Source organism: Callorhinus ursinus, unplaced genomic scaffold (assembly GCF_003265705.2).
Source record: "Callorhinus ursinus isolate GAN/ISIS: 27379988/994484 unplaced genomic scaffold, GSC_fseal_2.0 scaffold62, whole genome shotgun sequence".
In the NCBI taxonomy this organism is placed as follows: Eukaryota; Metazoa; Chordata; class Mammalia; order Carnivora; family Otariidae; genus Callorhinus; species Callorhinus ursinus.
In genome coordinates, this window is record NW_027397124.1 from 2,787,406 (window position 1) to 2,809,343 (window position 21,938).

Consider the following 21,938-nt stretch of genomic DNA (forward strand, 5'->3'; position numbering starts at 1 on the left):
TGTGGCGGCTGAGCCCTGGGCCCTGAGAGAGTATTATAGGAGATAGTGTTTGGAAGATTGCTGAAGTCCTGATTGCTGCAGGCCTTGACAGTAAGACCCATCCCATCTCTCCTGGGATTTTCTGTTGAACTCTTGGGAGGGCTTGCTTGCTTGCTTGCTTGCTTATTTATTTATTTATTTATTTATTATTTAGTTCGGATAATTGCAGAGTCACATGCAGTTGTAAGAAGTAAACAGAGAAATTCTTTGTATATTTCCCTCAATGGTAAGATTTTGAAGAACTGTAGTATTACATCACCCCAATATTAACATTGATACGACCCACCTATTTTATTCAGATTTCCCCATTTGTACTCCTATGACTATTTGGAGGGTTTTTGATCAGAGTGGTTATATTACCAGTTTCTGAATGAGAATTCTGATGTTACAAATTCAAGTGTGCCTCAGAAAAATTCTTTGTTTTTCTTTGGAAACATTCGTATAACATTGACTTTCTTTTCCCTTCTTATATGTATCTAAGATTCAGTGGGACCATTGAAAACATGCTGTTATCTACAGAAATGTGTTTTAAACTCAACCTCCCCTGAAAATCACCTGTTCTCTCTAGTGAAGTGTAAGCATATTGTGGATTTGACACGCCTCAGTTCTCCCGAGAGAGCAGTGTGGTTATAGCCAAATTGCAGAGAACAGGGAGTCAGTTAACAAGTACTCCAGGTACAGCTGGATCACCCAGGAGCAGGGTGACCTTTGAACCAGCCCTGAAACTACCTCCCTGGGCCGCAGTACACTCATCTGTGAATGTAATATTTCAGTTTGTTTCTAGGGCACCTTCCAGCTATAGTATTCTTTATTTATTGCATATATATCTATATCTATATATATAGATATATATGAACAGATAGTTAATAGCAGGGTGATATATCCTTGTGAGTTATTCAGTGTTTTTTAGAGCTTATTTTGTGCCTTGCCTTCCACACATTTCTTCAAGGATTTCACCTCAGTCAGTGAAATACTGAGAAGCACCTTTATAAAAAGGGCAAAATATATTGGAAGGTCAACTTTGCAATATTGGTGACAGGTTTTTATCCCCATGACATGTGTTAATAACTTGGTTCTTCTCACTGTGAGACATGTCTTTAGAAAATGTGTAATTGCCCTGAAGATCGGGGAGACCGTCTTCATTTTGCATCAAGAGTAATTATTCTGTTTGCATCGTAAGTTCTAATAGAACACATGTAACTGCATATTATTTTTAGATTTCATTAAATACCTCGACGGCTTATGCCTGTCTTCTTGGAAAAGGTTTATTCATTGCCTTGAGTGGTTAAATAATTTAGAAGTCACTAGAAGAATGAAAGAAGAGAAGCAAATGGGAAAGCTGATTAGGAGTAGGTAGGGGTGTGATATTTAACAGTTAAAAATGTATATATCTGCCCTTTTAGTATTTGCTCTAATTCATTATTAGGTTTGCCATTTTCCACTTATTTAAAAGGCACCTTACCTAGAGAGGCAAAACGATATTTACAGTGCATTAGTGACACAGAGAATTTGAAATCTTGTGATGAGGGTTTATTGCTGTTTTATCCATTCTTCAAAGGAATGCACACATCAAACGGTCTCCACTATAATCCTGGACCTAGTGACATTGCACCAGTCCCCCTGTGTTCCATCCAGCAGCTTAATTATTGAAGATCCTCGTCTTTGAATTTTCTTTTTAATATTTCAGAGGATGTACTTGGAAAATCTATATATTAAATAAATCACAAGATTACGGGGAAAGTTTTATTCTCCTGTTTTTAAAATGCATTGATTTTCCTAAAATTGAGGATGAGGAATTGTAATAATAATGACCAAATTACCTTAAACAAGAGGCTTCTGTTATTTCTAATTACTGTAAACAACACAGATTACATCAGGTCATTAGAATGCTGAAATAGCCCATGGGCAAAGCATGGAGGAAAAGGCTGTATTTGGATTATATTCTTCTTAGGCGAAGACAAAATTGTATTCTTTTTACAACATATGTTTTATCAGGACTGTGAAAGGTGGGAAACCTGTCAGATGAACCAGCAGTTGTATTTCTGTTGATAAAGCCAGATGTTTATAGTGATCTCCTTTAAAGTCCGGTTCAACTTGTCAAAAGACTACATGCCGTTTGTGGCTGCTTCTACACCATTCCCTATAACTCGGGTATTTTCCTTCTCCTGTGTTGCTTGTAATACTTTAACCTGTTTAGAGGCCCCTGACAATGGCTTTTGATACTGCTCTGAAACACTTAATGTATTTTTTCTAGTTCATTTTTTATAAATCGTTGTAAGTTCTGTTAGGATGAGGTTTGGTAGGGGATCACTGGTATAGTGTATGAACATATAAGGAATCACACATTTTTTTAGCATCAAAAAATTTCAGACCCCATTAGTGCCACCTCTGGTCTTATAGCTGAGGAGCCTGAGGCCTGAAGAGGGCACAGACATACCAGGCTGCCCGCTGTCCTGTTCTTAATGTGTGGTCCTAGGCATCTTGGGAAACACTCAGATCATTGCAAGGAGGCTGTTAGGGCAAGACTGTTTTTCAGAGTATTACCAAAATATGTGTTGTGTTTTTCACTGGGTTATCTTCTGCACCAGTGGTGCTCAGGCACTGATGGGTAAAATGCAGGCCCCTTGGCACAGATCAGGACATTGGCACCAAATGTATTTTTTACCCAACACACTCACACTTTAAAACACAAGCCATTTCCATCTGCTTTCCTTGAGAAAGCAGCAAAAATGATAGCTTTTACTAAATACTGGCCTTTGAGTATCCAGTTTAATTTTTGTGTGATTAAAATGGTAGGTAGGCATAGTGGGCGCCTGGGTGGCTCAGTTGGTTAAAATGGTAGGTAGGCATAAAGTATTTGTACATATTGAAGATCAGTGGTTGTCTTGAGAAAAACTTCTATGTGTGGTGGGCATTGTAAGAGGAGCCAGCCCCTTTTTAAGGCATATTCTTTTTTATTTTTATTTTTTAAGATTTTATTTATTTATTTGACAGAGAGAGAGATAGCGAGATCAGGAACACAAGCAAGGGGAGTGGGAGAGGGAGAAACGGGCTTCCTGCTGAACAGGGAGCCCGATGCAGGGCTCGATCCCAGGATCCTGGGATCATGACCTGAGCGGAAGGCAGACGCTTAACGACTGAGCCACCCAGGTGCCCTGAGCCAGCCCTTTTTTTAGTGGAACACAGTGTTTTCTTTTTTCTTTCTTTTTTCTCTTTTTATTTTTTTGAAAAAGGACAGAAAACTGTGGTTCTTCAGACTTTGATGTCTAGCAGAGTTTCTAGAAAATGAATGAAGTGAGCCTGTCACTACATGGCAAATACCGGACAGTATTTATTGCCAAAGAAAACACGCAAGCCTTCTAGTGAAAATTAGATTTTGGAAAACACAAGTTCTCCCACCACTTAATGACTTTTCTCATGAAATGGGTAGTGATATTCACATGTGATTTTCTGATATGAAGAAATATATCAACCTTTTTAAGAGTGATATAAGCCAATAATATGTTCCAAATAGCTAATGTTACAGAATTTTTTGATGAGTAAAAGATCCAAAGTAAGACAGACAAATAGATTTTAATGTACAAAGAATGAGAAGTTTACATTCCATGTTGCAGCTAACCTTTGAGAAACTCTCATTTGTCAAGTTTTGGTGTGGTATCAAAGAAGAGTATCTACAGTTTTGGAAAGATTATTAAAATACTATTCCAGCTAAGTATTTGTGAAGTTGTTTTTTTCTTCGTATGCTTGTCATGTTGCAGCACATTGAAATCAGAAGTAGGGATGAGAGTCCAGATGTCGTCTATCAAACAAAATGTAAAACAATGCTACTCTTCCACTAAATAAACTGTGTTTTATAAAATAGAATTTTCTAAAATTCTGTTGTTTGCGTTAACATGTAAATGGGTTTATTATTTTTAAGTTAAAAGTGAATTAAGGAATAAATATTTAAATTGTTTTCATTTCCACTTCTAATATGGTAAACGTCCCTAGCTATACCCACATAAACAAAAGCTCTTTGAGGCCCTCAGTACATTTTAGAGTTAAAGAGTCCTGAGATCAAAATTTGACAAGCACTGGTCTAGGCTGGTCTCCTTTGGGGAGTACTTTATTATCTTATACATTGTACTTCTACTTAACCTGGAGGTTTTTCTTTCTTTAACACTTCTGAAATTGGGATGGCTGCTGTTTCAATCTAATATGCATAACTAACATTAATACTTCTTTAAGTCTCCAAAATCATATGTTGCTATTCGTTAAAAATCAGTGTATGATTTCTCAGTATATATAATTCTACTTAGGAAACAACAAATATTTTTCCTTTTACAAAATTGAGACTCACATTTTTATCTCCAAGTAGCTAGAAATGGAATTTGTTTTCCAATGAATTGCTGATTAATAGAACTAATTTCATCATTTGGGTAGTGAGTCAGCACTGACCCAGGCGCCAGGAAATTGTTCCTGAGCTCCTCCTGTCATCTCGCTGAGCCTCGGCTTACTCATCTGTGAGGTGAGTCACATGTTCCTCTGTTGTGATTAATGTAGAGTCTCATTTAAAAAAAAAAAAAAAGACTCATCATTGCAAGTTAAATCAGTGGTTCTAATCCAAGGTTACTTAGGTGTGTGTATAAACTGGATAAAAATGCCTTATTGTTTTCATGCAACCATAAAACCAAGAAGAAATTATAAACCAATACAAATGCAAATCTCACACCATCAGTGTGTTGCTGAGTCTGAATCACAGGCACCATGAATGTAGACCAACGCTGTGTGGCCCGGGGGCTTTGCATTTGGACCTAGTGATGCTGCTGGTGTGCACTAGGATTCAGTTCTTTCAGCGCATTGAACTGCAAGAAAACCTTGATTTCAAGATCATTATGGTATCATTTGGCATTCTTTTATGAAGAACACATTGTTTACAAGAACACATTGTTTACTTTTTTAAATTGAGTTTTCTCATTAGCCTGGGACTCAAATCACCTTCCTGCATGTGACTGTGAATAGAAATGTAAATATGGGGCCTTGAAATTGCATCAGGGTACTTGCTTACTGGGTAGTACAAGCAAAAGATCCAGACTATATTATTTCCTTTTATGGACATCACTAAAATGAAAACGGAAAGTGTAAGGTGCAAAGAACTGACAGGAAGGGCTGGCTCATAGCGCCTCTCCTGGGACATCTGTCACACTGCGGGTCCTATACTTGCTGCCCCAGTGCAGTGCCCCACATCTACCCAGAAGGCTCCGCCTGCACGGTCTGCAGTCCTTGCTGCACCTTATCTCCTTTCTAGCCCCCCCTTCCCCCCACACACCTTCAGTTTCATGAGTTACAGATACAAGAGGCGAAGGCTAATTATTTTTGTCTGTTTCAGACTAATAGATTAACACAGTGATCATGTCCCATCAGAAGATTCATCCTTATATGCAATTTATTTCTTCTGGGAAAAATTTTCAAAAGCAAGCATAAGAAGCTCTTTTCTTTTGTCTAAGCAAATTCAATGAAATTATGTAGTTCCTGAATTTATTTTGGGGTGGAAATGTACTTTTATGTGATTGTTTTATTGTGGTCATTACTTCTGTTCCATTTTTAGAGACCATCTCTTGTGAGTAGTGCTTCTTTTAGATTTACACACAGATGCACACATACATGCTCACGTGCAGGCACGCGTGCACACACACACACAGAAGTTGAGGTGTGTAGAGTTCCTTAACAACTAAATAATCAACAGCCCAGTAACTGGAAAGCAACAGGACTCATATCCAAGAAGCAGTATTATAATTGGTCAGAACTGTTTTATTCTTTCCCCTCCTGTTTTTGCTTTTCTGCTAACATTTTTGATTTGATGAATCTAGGAACAGTTTTGTTATTTGGGAGGGAAGTCTTTTTTTATAGTAAGAGCATTGTAGTATTAATACACATAGATTCTTAGATGTATATTTTTGTGAACTTGTTTTGAGAATGACTATATAGTTCTTGGTGTGTTGTGTTTTTGGGTGCAATGTATAAGCAGTAAGGGCCATCACAAGTTTTTTACTTATACTTAAAAATTGGAAATTATTCTTCTCTATAATTTTCATGTGTGTGTTTCTCCCAGCAAATTAAGATAACTACTAACAATATTAAATTAAATGTTCAGCATATCTTTTTCTGGTAATATTACCCAGGCTTTCTTATTATCAAATCCTCATGATGTAGAAGCACATGTTAAAAGCAATATTTTATTCATATGCTTCTGTTTCCTCTGATCATTTCTAATTTGTTTTAACATCTTGGAGACTATTGGATTGACAGTAGTTTAAAGATCACCCTCAGTATGTAGAGTCTGTTTTTAGTTGAGCATCCATCCTTTAGGATCTGTATAGCCATACCATTAATCAATTCATCAATGTTCCAAAAATGTTTTTCATAGAGTAAATCATGAGTTTATTCCACCATTAAAGCGTTTTGTCAGAAACTGTTTATTTGAGAGGATGAGAGGTGGGGGAAGGGGCAGAGAGAGAGGGAATGAGAGAATCTTAAGCAGCGCAGAGCCCCACATGGGGCTTAGTCTTAAGACCCTGAGATCATGACCTGAGCCAAAAACCAAGAGTCAGACACTTAACCGACTGAGCCACCTAGGCACCCTTTTTAGAGACTTTTTAGAAATATTTACCTTGCATTCTAGTTTTTGAAAACGGATTGTCTCTAACATTATTTATTTAGTTTTTAACATAATTTAAATTTTTCATCTTATATTTAATGTTTTTGAGTGATTTTGCTCAGTTGGTAAGTGGAGTTTTTGGTTTTGATTCCCAGTGTTACAGACTCCTGTGCTTTTGTTCTTATCTCTGGTTTTATAGTTCTGTTCCTTCTCCGCTATATCAATGATTGTATCTGCTAAGATGTGCTCAGTGCTATTGATACAAATATTAACCTGAGTTTGTTAATGATTGTGTTATCGCAGTTGCAAACACACCCCTCTCTTAAGTGAATACAGTTGCTGAAACACTGTCTTTCATGTAATTGTGTATGTGGGTATATGCCAGATACCTGTATATTAGCATATTACTTTCAAGATTTCCATTATCTTAAGGATGAGAAATGTGTTTTTGCTCTATATTTTCTGATAGTACTTCTTTGAACAAGATAATTATCTTATTTAACAGAATTCTTTAATAGATGAGCCAAGAAATTTAGATTGTGTATTTTTAATCCCGACATGGTTAAAAGTTAGATAAAGTTTGTTCCATGGCTCACATCGCTATTTCTACTTTAGGATATGTATGATATATATCTTTTAAAAGATTTATTTATTTATTTGAGAGAGAGAGTGCATGCATGAGCAAGAGGGGCAGAGGGAGAGAGGGAGAGAGACTCTCAAGCTGACTTCTCACTCAGCAGAGTGGGGCTTGATCTCACAACCCTGAGATCACGACCTTAGCCGAAACCAAGAGTCCAACGCTGAATCAGCTGCGCCACCCAGGCGCCCCTGTATATTGAGTATGCATGGAGTGTCAGGTACTGTTTTAAGCACTTAATCCCATTTTGTCCTCAAGATACCCTTATGGAAGAAGGAGGGTTTTATTGCATAGGAAGAGACTAGAAGCAGAGTCTAGTTAGGCGACTTGCCCAGAACCAGACAGATACTAAGTTGGTGAAGCACAAATATGAGCCTGGGCAGTCTGACTCCAGAGCAGGTTATCCCATGCATACTACATGTCTTTTGCCATTAAGTGTTTTAAAGGAACTAATGGAATTTCTATTTAGAATGGTGACCCACTGTCACCTAAGTGTTAGTCTAATCTTTTGGATTTCACTACCTTTATCCTAACATGTAGTTTTCAGACATTAGTTACCTTTTAAAAAATATAATGCTTTTTTGTATTTATAGATATGCCTCTTCATGTCCGACGAAGCAGTGACCCAGCTTTAATTGGCCTTTCAACTTCCATTAGTGATAATAATTTTTCTTCTGAAGAGCCTTCACGGAAAAATCCCACACGCTGGTCAACAACAGCTGGCTTCCTTAAGCAAAACACTGCTGGGAGCCCTAAAACCTGTGACAGGAAGGTAACCATTTCTATTTTGTGTCTTCTTAGTATCAATGATGAATGTCAGCTGCTGACTGGATCCTTTGCTTCTAGCCCATCTTCATTATGGCCCTTTGTGTGTGTGCGTATCACCTGCATCAAAGTTTAGATGACTTCTTATTTTATATTGCCCTTGCATTTTATGATAAAATTCATTCTAATAGATTTATTTATGTATCCGTTTTTGAATAGATAATATATTTATGATTAAAAATGAAATCTTTTGACATGAAACGTGTACATGTAAAGTCCATCTCCTACTTTGTCTCCTAGTCACCTGTTTTCCTTCAGGGGTAATCCCCTTATTAGCCTTTTGCATGTACTTGCAAAGATATTTTCACATGTATTGGCAGATATTCCTGTTGGTTCATGAGGTACATTAAAGAAGTTATAGCATTATGGACTTCTAAGGATGAAAGTAGAATCCATAATCTATTCTATTGACAAATTTTTCTTCCTAGAGAAAGGAAGTGTACTGCCTAGTCTTAATAACATTTTCTTCTTTGAGCTAATTTATTTCAGTCCATGACCTAATTTATTTAGTCTAAAAAAATAAACTTTATTCTATTTTTTTGAGCCCTTATCATCCCATTCTGTTATACCTCTAACCTTTTACTCAATGAGCTTTAAGCTGTGTTTGTCATTTTCACTGCTGAATCTGTAGGGTCTCAGTAAACATCTATTGAATGAATTAATTTTTTTTCAATGCAGACAGTAATTGAGCACCATGTGTATGTTGAACTATGCTAATTACATATTAATATTAAAGTGAATATAGCTTAATATTTGATTTATCCTTTGCATTTATGTGAAAGTACCTGTTTTAATTTTTTTTTTTTTTTTTTTTTTTTTTTTTTACTTGTTGCATTTCTACAAACACTCTTTTGTAGTAGTTCATTTCAGGAAAAAAATACATAGAGCATCTAGAGTACCTTAACTAGGAAGAATCTACCAGGAAAAAACAGTGTGCTGTAGTCTCTGATTTTTTGGATTAAGAGTTTAACTGTTAGGCTTACTTTTCTGAAATATTTCATTACATATTTGATGAGGAATCAAGTTGGAGTATCTTCTCATTGAGATTAGCTTGAAATTTTAGAATGCTTGATCATGAAGTAAACCATCCAAAGAAGCAGAATCCAGTTTATGAATAAGCCTCATGACAATTAATTTGTGTTCAGAATAGATTTAATTTACATGGATATTTAGAAGTGTATAAACAAGTAGAGTTGACAGTTTAAAAAAATGCATAATTGAAAAGGTTTTCACATGGTTTAAGGATAGTGGGTCAGAAGTCATTGAGGTAATCAGGGTTTTCTTTTTAATTCCTCCCACATCCTGGGTATGTGAGTCAGCTTCAGTTGCACAAAACAGAACCACAGTGGCTATTTTAAACATAAACACAAACAAACTTAATACTTAGAATTGGAATCTCAGAAAATCATTGGAGGAGCTTGAAGAGCAGGCTGTAGGCTGGACCTCCAAGGACTTTCTGAATAATGCAGTAGAGCACATCTTCCCAGGAGAGAAGTAAACTGAGATCCTTCCCCCTGTATCTGCCCATCTGATGCTAGTGCCCTGTCTCCAGTTGTGCTCACCTTGTCTCTTGTCACTTGTGAAGCTAGGACTGAAGCCAGAAATGCCTCAGCCAACTTGATCCTCTCCATCACCAGGCTTGCCCCTCACAACACAACAGCCCAGGACAATTCCCTCTTTCACAACCATCATTTAAATGTCAGGCTCTTGTATGCAAATGTGCAGAATGCTGTTTTCCTCTAGATCCTTACGTGTAGTGGAGATTTAGGAAATGGACTTTGGCCTTCCAGCTGAGGCAGAGCGGGGCTGCTGCCAGAGCCTGTGGTGCACACTGTCAATTAGTAACCTCACTGAGTGTTTGTTTTAAGTAACATGTATCTATCATTGTAACAAATTTGGGAAACTAGTGCAATACAAAATTAAATTATTTATAATGCTAAAATTTAGCAACACCTAGTGTTACGATAATAAGGAATACACACACAGATGTACATACACATACTGTCACACACATATATGTACCCACACACAGTTGGAGTCATACTGTGTCAACACTTGCATCCTTATTATTTCTACTTTTTTTTCATATCATAGGGATTTCCCCTGGTGTGAATTTTATTGGAAATATATATTTATCGGGGCAGGGGGCAGAGGGGGAGAGAGAGAGGGAATCTTAAACAGGCTCTATGCCCAGTGTGGAGCCCAACTTGGGGCTCAATCTCACAACCCCTGAGATCATGATCTGAACCAAAATCAAGAGTCAGACGCTTAACTGGCTGAGCCACCCAGGCACCGCCCTGAAAAATATTTTTAATGGATGCAGAATATCTCATTGTAAAATATACTTTATCATTCTCTTGTTGGACATTTATACTATTTTCATTTTTTTCACATAATAAATATAAGTGTTGCAAGACAAATTTGAATGTAGCTTTGTTTTAAAAATGGTTATTCAGGGGCACCTGGATGGCTCAGTTGTTAAGCGTCTGCCTTCGGCTCAGGTCATGATCCCAGGGTCCTGGGATCCAGCCCGGCATCAGGCTCCTTGCTCAGTGGGAAGCCTTCTTCTCCCTCTCCCACTCCCCTGCTTGTGTTCCCTCTCTTGCTCTGTCAAATAAATAAATAAATAAATAAAATCTTTAAAAAAAAAAAAAAGTTATTCATGGGCGCCTGGGTGGCTCAGTTGGTTAAGCGACTGCCTTCGGCTCAGGTCATGATCCTGGAGTCCCGGGATCGAGTCCCGCATCGGGCTCCCTGCTCAGCAGGGAGTCTACTTCTCCCTCTGACCCTCTTCCCTCTCGTGCTCTCTATCTCTCATTCTCTCTCTCTCAAATAAATAAATAAAATCTTCTAAAAAAAATTAAAAAAAATGGTTATTCATTCAATAAGCTTTTTCCTATGTGGAACAGTTTTTAATGTAGCCAAATGCCCACACTTCCTCATAGAAAAGACCTTGATTTACCTCTACATCTTTAGATGAAATCATGTTTGCATACAACACACATAAAGGGTAATGTGTAATGAATTTGTCCTTTGAATTATCTTTGGCTTTACTTTTCAACTACCCATTTCCTAAGCTTGCTGTCAAAATTTTAAGCTGTTTGTATTAAAATCTGAGAGATTTTCTTTTTTGTATGTGTATATTGCACTAAATGCTATCTTATTTTCATTTATAAAACGACTTCCTGTATTTTCAGCATTCAGAACGGGTACTTGGAGGAAAGTATACTTGCTGATCAGTATTAACTTGATTTACTTCTCTTGAGGCCATAAGAGCTTGCCTATGCTGGGCAATTTCAAGATGTTACACATTTTTATGAGTATGTAGTGGCTTAGGTTTTCTGTATAAATGCACTGAAATAAAGGAGTTAAGGATTCATAGTCTTGTGATGCATTGATCTCTAATAGTTAAAATTAAGTTGACATTCTTGTATAACTCATCAACATAGTTAAGTGACCACTATTCTAAGTTGATGAGCAAAACAAACAGTTTTGGAATAATGTCACCAATTAGTTGAAATCTGTTATTTCTGAACTAGGCAGTTCCATTCAAGTATCTTGGAATGCTACCATGTTGAACTTGCTCCTGTGGCTCAAAACCAAAATGAGAGACGGAGTCTTCCCAGTTAATGTAGTCATTCCACTATTAAATTTAGAGGGCAATGTAGACAGATTTTGGTGCAACTAAACCAGGTGAGAGCTTGGAGAGACCAAGGGTTCTGTGGGCTTCTGTGGGCTTCTGTATTTCTTACAATTCTTCATTCTTTAATTTGGAAGTGAGATGTAGAATAGAAGATAGTCTTGGATTTTTTTTTTCTTTTGTTTATTAACATATAATGTATTATTTGTTTCAGGGATACAGGTCTGTGATTCATCAGTCTTACACAATTCACAGCGCTCATCATTGCACATACCCTCCCCAATGTCCATCACCCAGCCACCCCATCCCTCCCACCCCCTCCACTCCAGCAACCCTCAGTTTGTTTCCTGAGATTAAGAATCTCTTATTGTTTGTCTCCCTCCCTGGTTTCGTCTGGTTTCATTTTTCCCTCCCTTCCCCTGTGAGAGTCTTGGCTCTTTAAAAAAGTTCGTTGGAACATTGACTCACTTCTGTTGCCCCGCATTTTGTGGCTGATTGCTTTTTCAACTCTCTTAGCGAACATTTTGCTCACACTTAATATGGAAGGTATATTGCTAGAAAATGTATTTTCATTTGAGATTTTACACGTGCTTAATATTTCATCTTTGGAAAGAGTATTTCAATCACTGTGAACACTTAAATCATTTTGCCACCTCTTTGGTCATCCTTATTAAGTCATTGTCCCTGCAAATAAAGTCTAACTAGTATGTGGAGAGCATTTGATTCATTCCATCAAGAACAATGTATTGAGGCACTTACCAGAATCAGCCAACCATGAAGTTTCAAGGATAAAGTCTGTGCATTATTTCATTGTGCACTGGTTGTAAGCCATTATTCCTTTCCCCCAAAGACCAAGAGCTGTTACTTTTCTAAGTTATCTGCCCCTTTCATCGACCCCCCTTCCCCTGCCCCACCAAATAAAATTTACATGGGTAGATAAAAACAAAGGTAGCATTAAGAACATATCTTGATGTTAGGGTAAAGGGAAGAAAGTAATAAGAGAACGTGTTATATTAGCATCAGTATCTTGTACATTTTTATTTTTAAAAGTTCTTTTTTTAGTTTTTCAAAGAATTTATTTATTTATGTGTCAGAGAGAGAAAGAGTGCACAAGCACAGGGAGTGGCAGGCAGAGGGAGAAGCCGACTCTCCGATGAGCAGGGAGCCTGAGCAGGGAGCCTGACGTGGGACTCGATCCCAGGACCCTAGAATCATGACCTGAGCCGAAGGCAGACGCTTACCCGACTGAGCCACCCAGGCATCCCTATTTTTAAAAGTTCTTAAAAAGAGACCTTAGAATATTTCTGACACCCTGGATTTAATATTTCTCTGATTTAGTTGCTTGACATGTTTGGTATCTTTCCAATACTCCTCATATATACAAGCTCTTGGAAGAGTTGCTGTCTTAATTATGTCTTTGTCATCTTTCTGTTCATTAGAAGAGTTATGAGATCTTTCTTCTAACTTTAGAAAAATATTTATATGAACATTTCTGTAGTATATTTTAAGATTCCTCAAATAGTCTTTTTCTTATAATACTATTTGCTCTTTGCATTTATAAAGTATTGAAAAGTATAAAGAAGCAAGTAAATAATTTGGAATTGTGTAGATGAGTAATATTGACAGTTTGGTGTATTAACTTGGGACTCTGGAGCATAGTTCTGTGTATCTGGTGGCTGTCCTTATTATCAGTGGGGAATCATTGAATGAGTATAGTTTAATTTCCTGACTTTTTACCTAATTTTGTCTTATATTGAGAGCATTTTCCCATGTCTCATAAATATAGATAGCTTGCATAATGTTCTTTTATGTACTGATTTTTTTTATAGTTGGTGTTTATTCATTTTATTTGGTGATTTTCCTGTTGCTTGACATTTATACTTTGCCAGGTTTTTTTTTTTGCTCTAATAAGTAACCTTTAGAAGTACCCTTCAGAAAATATCCTTATATATTAATTTATGTTGACATCTCTGATTATTTTCTTACAACAGATTCCTGAAGTAGATTTATTTGACCAAGGAAATGAATATTTTTAAAGCTATGATAATTGTTTCACATAAGTTCACGACTAATAAAGAGGAAAGTGCTTATGTTGTATAAAGAGAACAAAGAAGCAAGTGGTACTGTTCCTGAGTTCTGGGGCGTACTGTCTTCCTGTACAGTTTAATGTCTCCCATTTGGCTCTGCATTTTAAAGGACGAAATACACTTGTTAACAGTGGATTCATTTACCTGTTTCAGGAGATTTGTGTGTTTATTTAAAGCTGCTTTACTGATTTCAGGGCAGGGTTTGTTTTTGTTTTTGTTTGTTTTTAGAACTGAAAAGGAAAAAGAAAAGTGTGCTTGTTTGCCTGTTAAGAGAGGGTAAATAAGAGTATTATGGTTATTTTGAGATGTCTTCTTTTAGGCTAATTTTTCTATCATAGCAGAATAAAATCTGGAACATTTACCGTATTTGGTTTTGTGATATTTTACTTCTCATACTTAGATTGCTCAAATTTATAATTTTCAATTGAAAGTCCATTAAGAGTTTTTTTGAGTTATAACGACCTGCTGGGCTATTGGATCCTATCCTGTAAATGCCAAACTGGAATAGGACATATCTTTTCTAAATAGAAGCTCTGATACAAATAATGTACCTGTCTGTTGTTCCTTGCCATATTGTCCTCCACCCCCAGTGTTAGTTTAAAGTGCGTTTGAATACATCGGGTCAAGACACCATATTCTCTTTATCATGTGTGAAGTCACCAGTGCTAATTCAGACACAAGGAACTTCCAGAAAATGCGTACTTCTTGTTTTATTCAGAGTCAGAAAATTTGGCGGTTGCTGTGCTGACAGTATACTAGCAGTTAACATTGGCTCCTACTTCATGGTACTCTAAAGTAGCTGCTTGCTTGCTTGCTCATTCATTCATTCATTCATTCATTCATTCATTTTTTATAGAGTTGTGGTCTATGTTTACCTATTTGTTTGCTTCCTCATCCCTTTCTTAACCATTTGGCTTCTGAGTCTCTGCTTCTCCTTTATGCTTTGTTTTGGATAAGGCCAGTCATATTGGCAAATTTGAGTAGGCTATTTTATTTTCAAGCTAGTGCGTTTGACCAGTTGGCTATTGAAAAACGTTGTCTGTCTTTTGTTATTTATGAGCCAGTCATAGGTGTTAGCTAGTTACAGTACTCATCTAAAAACCTCAAAGGATGAGCTGAGATCATTCCCTAAAACCACATGTTTCCTCTGTGAGAATCCTGTAGCTGTGTTTAATTTTCTGGGGCATTAGCTTCAAGGGAGATCCAGCTGAGACTTAGATGTTAGACTATTCTACAGCAACATTTGTATTTCCCGTTAAAGGCCTCTGAAACTATAAATCTCACCCTTCCATTTTGCATATTAAAAGATCTTCATTTGATTGCAGTACAGTTGTGTGCTTTTAGTAAGTGGTGGTTATAATCATTTCTACAATAGGCTAGCTTCAACTGCCAAGCTCACCTAGTTGGAGTTGTTAATAACCTAGTCTCATCTATTTCTGTGCCACATGTAGGAATATAGTCTGTCTTCACTTGCTTTGAATATTATAATTTGTGTTCAAAGTTATAAAATCCTAAGGTGCTACTGAGAAAATTTTTGAGACTGGATGTGCGGTATTTTTAGAGTTCACAAACCATTCCAGAAATATAAACCAAAGTAATGTCAAAATCTTTATTGAGCAGTCTCAAAGTTACATAGAGAGGGAAATGAATATGTTACACCTGTTTTTCTTGACTTGGGGGAGAGAACTCAGAAAACTGAGAATGACATCGATTGAATTATATTGAACAAACATTTGCATGGCTTTTATACACTTAAAAATATTTTGGCCTTGGGGCGCCTGGGTGGCTCAGTCGTTAGGCGTCTGCCGTTGACTCAGGTCATGATCCCGGGGTCCTGGGATCGAGCCCCGCATCGGGCTCCCTGCTCCGCGGGAAGCCTGCTTCTCCCTCTCCCACTCCCTCTGCTTGTGTTCCCTCTCTCGCTGTGTCTCTCTGTCAAATAAATAACTAAAATCTTAAAAACAAATATTTTGGCCTTATTTCATCTTTTTACTTGGTTTATGTTTTTAATTTTTGATACTTTAGCTTATAAACCTACTTCCTTCAAGTCACAAAGTTAGATGTAGTCACTTCATGTCCTCCTGTTAACAAGAAAAGTGGAAGATGGGACTGCTCAGGACTAGAGCCACCTGCTGCTTGCATTCTAGCTGGACTGGCAGCCTTGGTTGTAATTTGCATGGCTTCCAGGTCTGCCTTTGGAGAAGTGCATTTCAGTCAAGGTGTTTTAGAGTGTGGGGGTAGAAGTGGTTCCCATCTATCTCATCTCTAAACTGTATCGTTTTGAGGTTTTGAGGTTTTTGGCATAGTTATGGCATTAACTATGCCATATTTTCACGTAATCATCGCCAAGTTGTTTTGAGGACTTCTTGCCAAACACTGTGCTTGGTGTGTTACATGTTATATCTCATTTAATCCCCCTCTACTGTTTATTGTTGGTGTTCCCATTTTATTGATGAAGAGGTAAAACCTTCAAGAGTTTAAATAGGTCACCTAATAGTTAAACCAACTGTTAAGTGATAAAATTGTGATGTGAATCTAGATTTTGCAGTTTCAAATTCTGTGCTTTTGACAGATATCCTACCCACATCCCAACGTGCTTACAGACTTTATACATTGCCCAATTATTTAAAAAAATTTTTTTATTTGTTAAAGATTTTACTTGTTTATGCCCAGTGTTCATTTAGTTGAATAATTTAAACTGTAAAATATTTCACAATAACCTTTTTATTTCCTCTCAATCTTTCTATTATGCAGTTAAGACATGAATATAAGAATAATGAGCATGTGCTTATTATTAGAACTGGCATATTTTTTTAAAACCTCACCAAGTCTATATTATATCTTAACATTTTAGTCTTAAGTAAAAATATGCTGGCTTAATGAATATCTGTACTAATAATCTGATTATGTTAACTGATCTCCATTTCTGTCCCTTTTTTTGAGGAATTTTTTGTGTTTGTCTATTTTCTCTAATCCTGATTGATATTATTGTTATTGAGAATTTATATATTTGGCCCTCTTCTTGATATTTTATGTGCATTAATGACAGCAAAGTAAATAATGATACAGTTGGATTATAATCCAAAAACCAAAATAAATATCCATAAGACTATACTGATACTAATAAATGATTAAACAAAAAGTAAATGGGAGAAAAGGGACAAACTTTCTTACAGAAGAATCCTAAATAGTATAAATAATATGTCCCCCTCCAGAAGGTGGGAGCTTAACTCCCCTCCTCTTGAGGATTGGCTGTAGTTAATTGTTTCCAAAGAAGAGAGAAGGGAATATGAAAAATACTAACTTTATAATGGAGAAATGACAGACTCACCTTAACCAAGTGATTAAGATTAATATCACTAATCATAAGTCATTGCGATGTCATGAACCCTTGAAATGGTACGGTGGGATGGGCATTTCACCTCAGTGGAGTTTTCCCCAAAACTCATAACTCCAGTTTAATCGTAAGGAATCTCAAGACAAATCAGAACTGAGGGACATTCTATGAAGTACTTCACCAGTATTCTTCAAGAATATTGTGGTCATAAAAAACTAAGAAAGACTGAAAAACTGTCCCAGGTCAGAGGAGATTAAGGGGATGGAGGATTTAATACAGTTTGGGATCCTGGCACGAAACAAGGACATAAATGGGGGTTGGGGGGAATGGATTGATTGTAAATACATCTGTTAGTGTAGTTAATAGTATCGTATCAGTTGATTTCTTAGTTTGGACAACTATGCCAAGGTTATATAAGATGTTAACATTGGAGGAAGTTGGGTGAAAAGTGGGTAGGAACTCTGTGTACTATCTTGCAACTTTTTAGTAAATCTAAATTTTTTTCCATCACACGAAGTTTTTTTAAAACGCAGCTTTACAAGGCACATTTTGTGCTGAGAATCAGAGATGGCACTTCCTGCACAGGTGCCTGGCATGTGAGGAACCAGGACTCAGCCACAGGTCTCTGTGAACCCTTGGGCACACCTGGTCATTCCCTGAGATGTAGTTTTCTCTTTGGAAATGAGTTATAATGAAAGCTTTTCAACTGATTTTATTAAATACTGATTGATGGTTGGTACCATTCCCTACGACAAGACTGAATTTGAGAAATGCTCACCAGTTTTAAACCTGCTGCATTTTCATGGCTGGATATTCCCACTTGTGTCTTTAATTTTTGTTGAGACATCCTGGTGCAACAGCTGTTTTGTTGTCACGTTATTCAGATTGTTAAGGTTTTTTGAGGGGACAGAGGAGGGGTTTCAACAGGAATTACTCCAAATTTTCTGGAATCATGTTTTCTAAAGTTATGATTTTCAGTTATAATTCAGGGACAAAAACAGATTCCTTGAAAGTTAATATCCAGCTTAGAGAACATGCTTTTTCTACTGATGGGGTTGGAGAGAAGGACTTAATTCTTTAGAAGTTTGAGCTATTATCAGTTTCTTTATGGTAAATGCTTTTCGTGTGGAGATGGAATTCTCCAGAAAAGTCATTATGATATTATGAGGAGCATAAATAGGATGAGATTATGATAAGTGAAAATAATTTTTCTACATTTTCAAAAATCTGTGGAGATGATTTACCTGAGGAGGCAATTTCACAATTAAGGGGAAAACTTTAAGAAATTCATATCGTCGACCGTACCTAGGAACTTGCACAGAACTTAATTGTTTTGCTAATCTACCCAGTTCATTGAAGTTATGATTGTGGACTGAAAAATATAAGAAGGAAGTGCTAGTATTTACATTGGCAGGCTAGTTATATATGGTGCAAGTCCCTTGATTTTCAGAGTTTAGTGATTTCTTTGAATATATTGCTTTTAAATTAAGGTGAAAAACATTTAGGTAAATATAAAAGATTTATGTTACACATATAGGTAATGTGTAAGACTGTAGATATTTTGGAATTAGGCAACTACTTTAAGTACCTTACTTTTTCTCTTTCATTCCCCGACATCTCTTCCCTTCTTCTCTTAGTGTTGTGCAAATTGCTCCTGATGCAAAATGGTACTGTTATTCATAATTTTAGTTGGGAGATATAAGTGTTTAGTGTTACATGTTTTTGGAAGAAAATGAAATGTGGGTAGGTATTTCTTGCTGTCAAAATAAGAGGTATGTAGCACTTTCTAAAATGTTTTAAAATTGTTTCAGATTTAAATTTGTTTTTCAGAGTCAAGCAGCATTAGTCAAATGTTGCTCTTCACTTTTATTGTCATTTTGGAAAATGATCCAGGCTCTTCAAAATGTAACCTGATCTGAAATATTTATATTTTATTTTTTTCTCATACACTTGCCTTTGTTGAAAGAGTAGGGTAAAAAATGGTGGTCCCTTTTCTCTGTTCCTTATACTTGCTGATTGTGGAATGTTTATGGCCGTATGGCAATTGAGTGACCTTTTCTTTCTTTCTTTCTTTTTTTTTTTTTTTGAGAGAGAGAGAGAGAGAGAATATGAATCTTAAGCAGGCTTCATGCCCAGTGCAGAGCTGGATGGGGGCTCGATCCCTAAACTCTTGAGATCATGAGTCGAAATCAGGAGTCTGATGCTTAACCTACTGAGCCACCCAGGTGCCCCATTCATGTTGGTTTTTATGAAGTACTGTCCAAGAAATAAAATGCAAGCTCCTGTTATTACTGCTTCTCTTTTAGTTCTTTTCCTTAGTTCCTCAGAATCCAGATGGAGGTAATGTTTTTGTAATTTGAAAAATATTAAACTATCCTCCCAGGCTACCTTCTCCCTATGTTCTTATGGATATTTTCATAGGATAAAGGAGATAATCTCAGTTATACCTGGAAATAGACTGTTTTAATTTAAAACCATTTAAAAATTTTTTAAAAAGTTGTATTTATTTGAGAGAGAGGGAGGGAGGGAGTGTGTGTACGCACATGTGCATGCCTGAGCGTGTAGGGGCAGGGGCAGGGGCGCAGAGGGAGAGAATCCTCAAGCAGAGTCCCTGCTGAACGTGGAGGAAACAGGCTTCCCACCAAGCAGGGAGCCTGATGTGAAGGCTCGATCCCAGGACCCTGAGATCATGACCCGAGCCGAAGGCAGACACCCAACCAACTGAGCCATCCAGGCGCCCTTCTCCTTCCAGATTTAAAAATTCTGTATCTAAAGTTTTTCATGGCATTCTGAACTGTTGAGCTAGATTAAAAACAACAGAAGAAATTGGTTCAAATAAATAGCCTGAATGAGACTGAGTTTTGCTGATCTTTTTCCTTAGATTTCCTTGTCTACTCCATGACCAGATCTGGTGGCTTCAGAGAAATCTGTGCCCTCATGGTCACCCCTGGAAATGTCACAGCCTTTATAAGTTGACCTTCATCTCTGTGAGATATTTGGCCAACCTGTTTTCATACCGGATCCCTTTATGTTCATAGTCTGGTGCAGATCCATGCTCTGGGGTTACTTTTCTTACCTGATACTACAACAGTTACTGAGGTGTACTGGCCAGTTGCAGGTTGTGAGGTAAAACTAAAATCTTATACTTCTGGTTTTGTCAACATATCAACCGGAAGGATTTGCTGTGTGACAGGAAACTTACTTGCAAATTAATCATAATTTTCAAATGTGTACTTTCTGTAGAGAGTTCCAAACAAGAATTTTTTTCCCCTGGCATATTCAGCATTCTTGAGTGTCCCACTGATCTAAATGTAATTCTGTGATCTAGAAGCTACTGAACACGTGTTGTGAAGACTGGAAAAGACATGAGTTATTGTTCAGATTTTTCAGGTCAGAATGAGTTTTAAGAACTATGTACCTTTAATATTTCAAAGGAAAATAATAAAATTTGATGTACATTATAGGAGATTTGATTTTGTACATTAATAAAAAAATCTGCTTGGATAAATTATTTTCAATTTTTGCTACTAATTCCTGTTCAAAATTTAAATTCTGTTTAGAATGAAAATTAAAATAGAGATTTAAAAATAAAATATGTATTAATGAATTTGAGCTACAGAGGTGCTCTAATAATGTTTTGGCATTCAAAATCTCTGCATTTTGATTTTTTCATTTTTAAATTTTTAAAAAGTTACATTGTCAATATAATCGATGTCTTGTCACAAATTGTACCACACTTTTGTAGACTATCACTAATGATAAGTAGTCTACTAATAGAATTTTGACAGAAATGTGTGGATGTTTGAATTTCCTCTTTGTCTTGTCATAGTTCTGTTCAGAAGTAGGAGCAAATTTATAAATACAAACTCTTTTATCTCTTTTAGCCCTCTCATTAATGATTAAGAATGTGGAAGAAAGCAATTACCCAAAAAGAAAGTAGGAGATAGACAGATATATATCTCCTATAATATATATATATTACACCCCCCCCAGTATTTATACTTATTTATATATGCAGGAATTACAGATAATATGGGCTTAGCTAATGCGATGGATTTGCTGGACTGCAGATCAACAACATTGGGGCAATCCATGTAGGATATTGGTCATTACACTTCAAAATAGACATGTGTCTAGGATAAGTGATGATAATACTATGTTTGGAATAAAATCCTGTGTTTTTTTTATTTAAAAAAATATATTAATAGGCATGTCGTTGGTTTAAATGGATAGGGACTGCCAGACCTTCTGCCTTCATTTACAGGTTGGTTATTAAATCTGTAATTTTTTGTGTGAGTCAGTTTATTCCCAAACCCACATCTCTCTTTTCTTTTTTCTCTTTTTCATTTACTAACTAGAGGACGATTTGAAGGTCAGAAAATTACATTGACAAAAATCCTATTTACAGACCATTTTGTGGTTGTTATCTTCTGTTACGCGTTAGCCTTGGCCTTCCTTCCAAGGTCATGCTCTGGTGTAGCCATCAGGAGGCACACAAGGTAAACTCTGGCCACAGAGACCTGAATGGGTCTGTTACATTGAATCAACAATATGATTACTGATGATTTTAGCAAGCTTCATGTAATTAAAAAATTTCTAAGCCATAATTATTAATTTCACCTCAGTCTTAAAATTTTAGGTTAGACATCCTGAAAATGGTTTCTTTTGTGTCTGTGTATCATTTCTTGGGGAAATGATAAAGCAGAAAATTGAGCTCTCTTTGACTAGAATTGCCA

The 21,938-nt window shown here is 36.6% G+C and overlaps 1 protein-coding gene across 10 annotated transcripts in view; it reads left to right on the forward strand.

Annotated features, from left to right (window-relative positions):
- The window catches only part of PARD3 (par-3 family cell polarity regulator), a 644,288-nt gene that overhangs the window by 293,828 nt on the left and 328,522 nt on the right, over positions 1–21,938 (forward strand). For all 10 annotated transcript variants that reach the window (XM_073885517.1, XM_073885521.1, XM_073885518.1 and 7 more), the window contains exon 4: positions 7,907–8,085. In XM_073885517.1, coding sequence (XP_073741618.1) covers positions 7,907–8,085 — 179 coding nt within the window. The remainder of the gene's footprint in view (positions 1–7,906; positions 8,086–21,938) is intronic.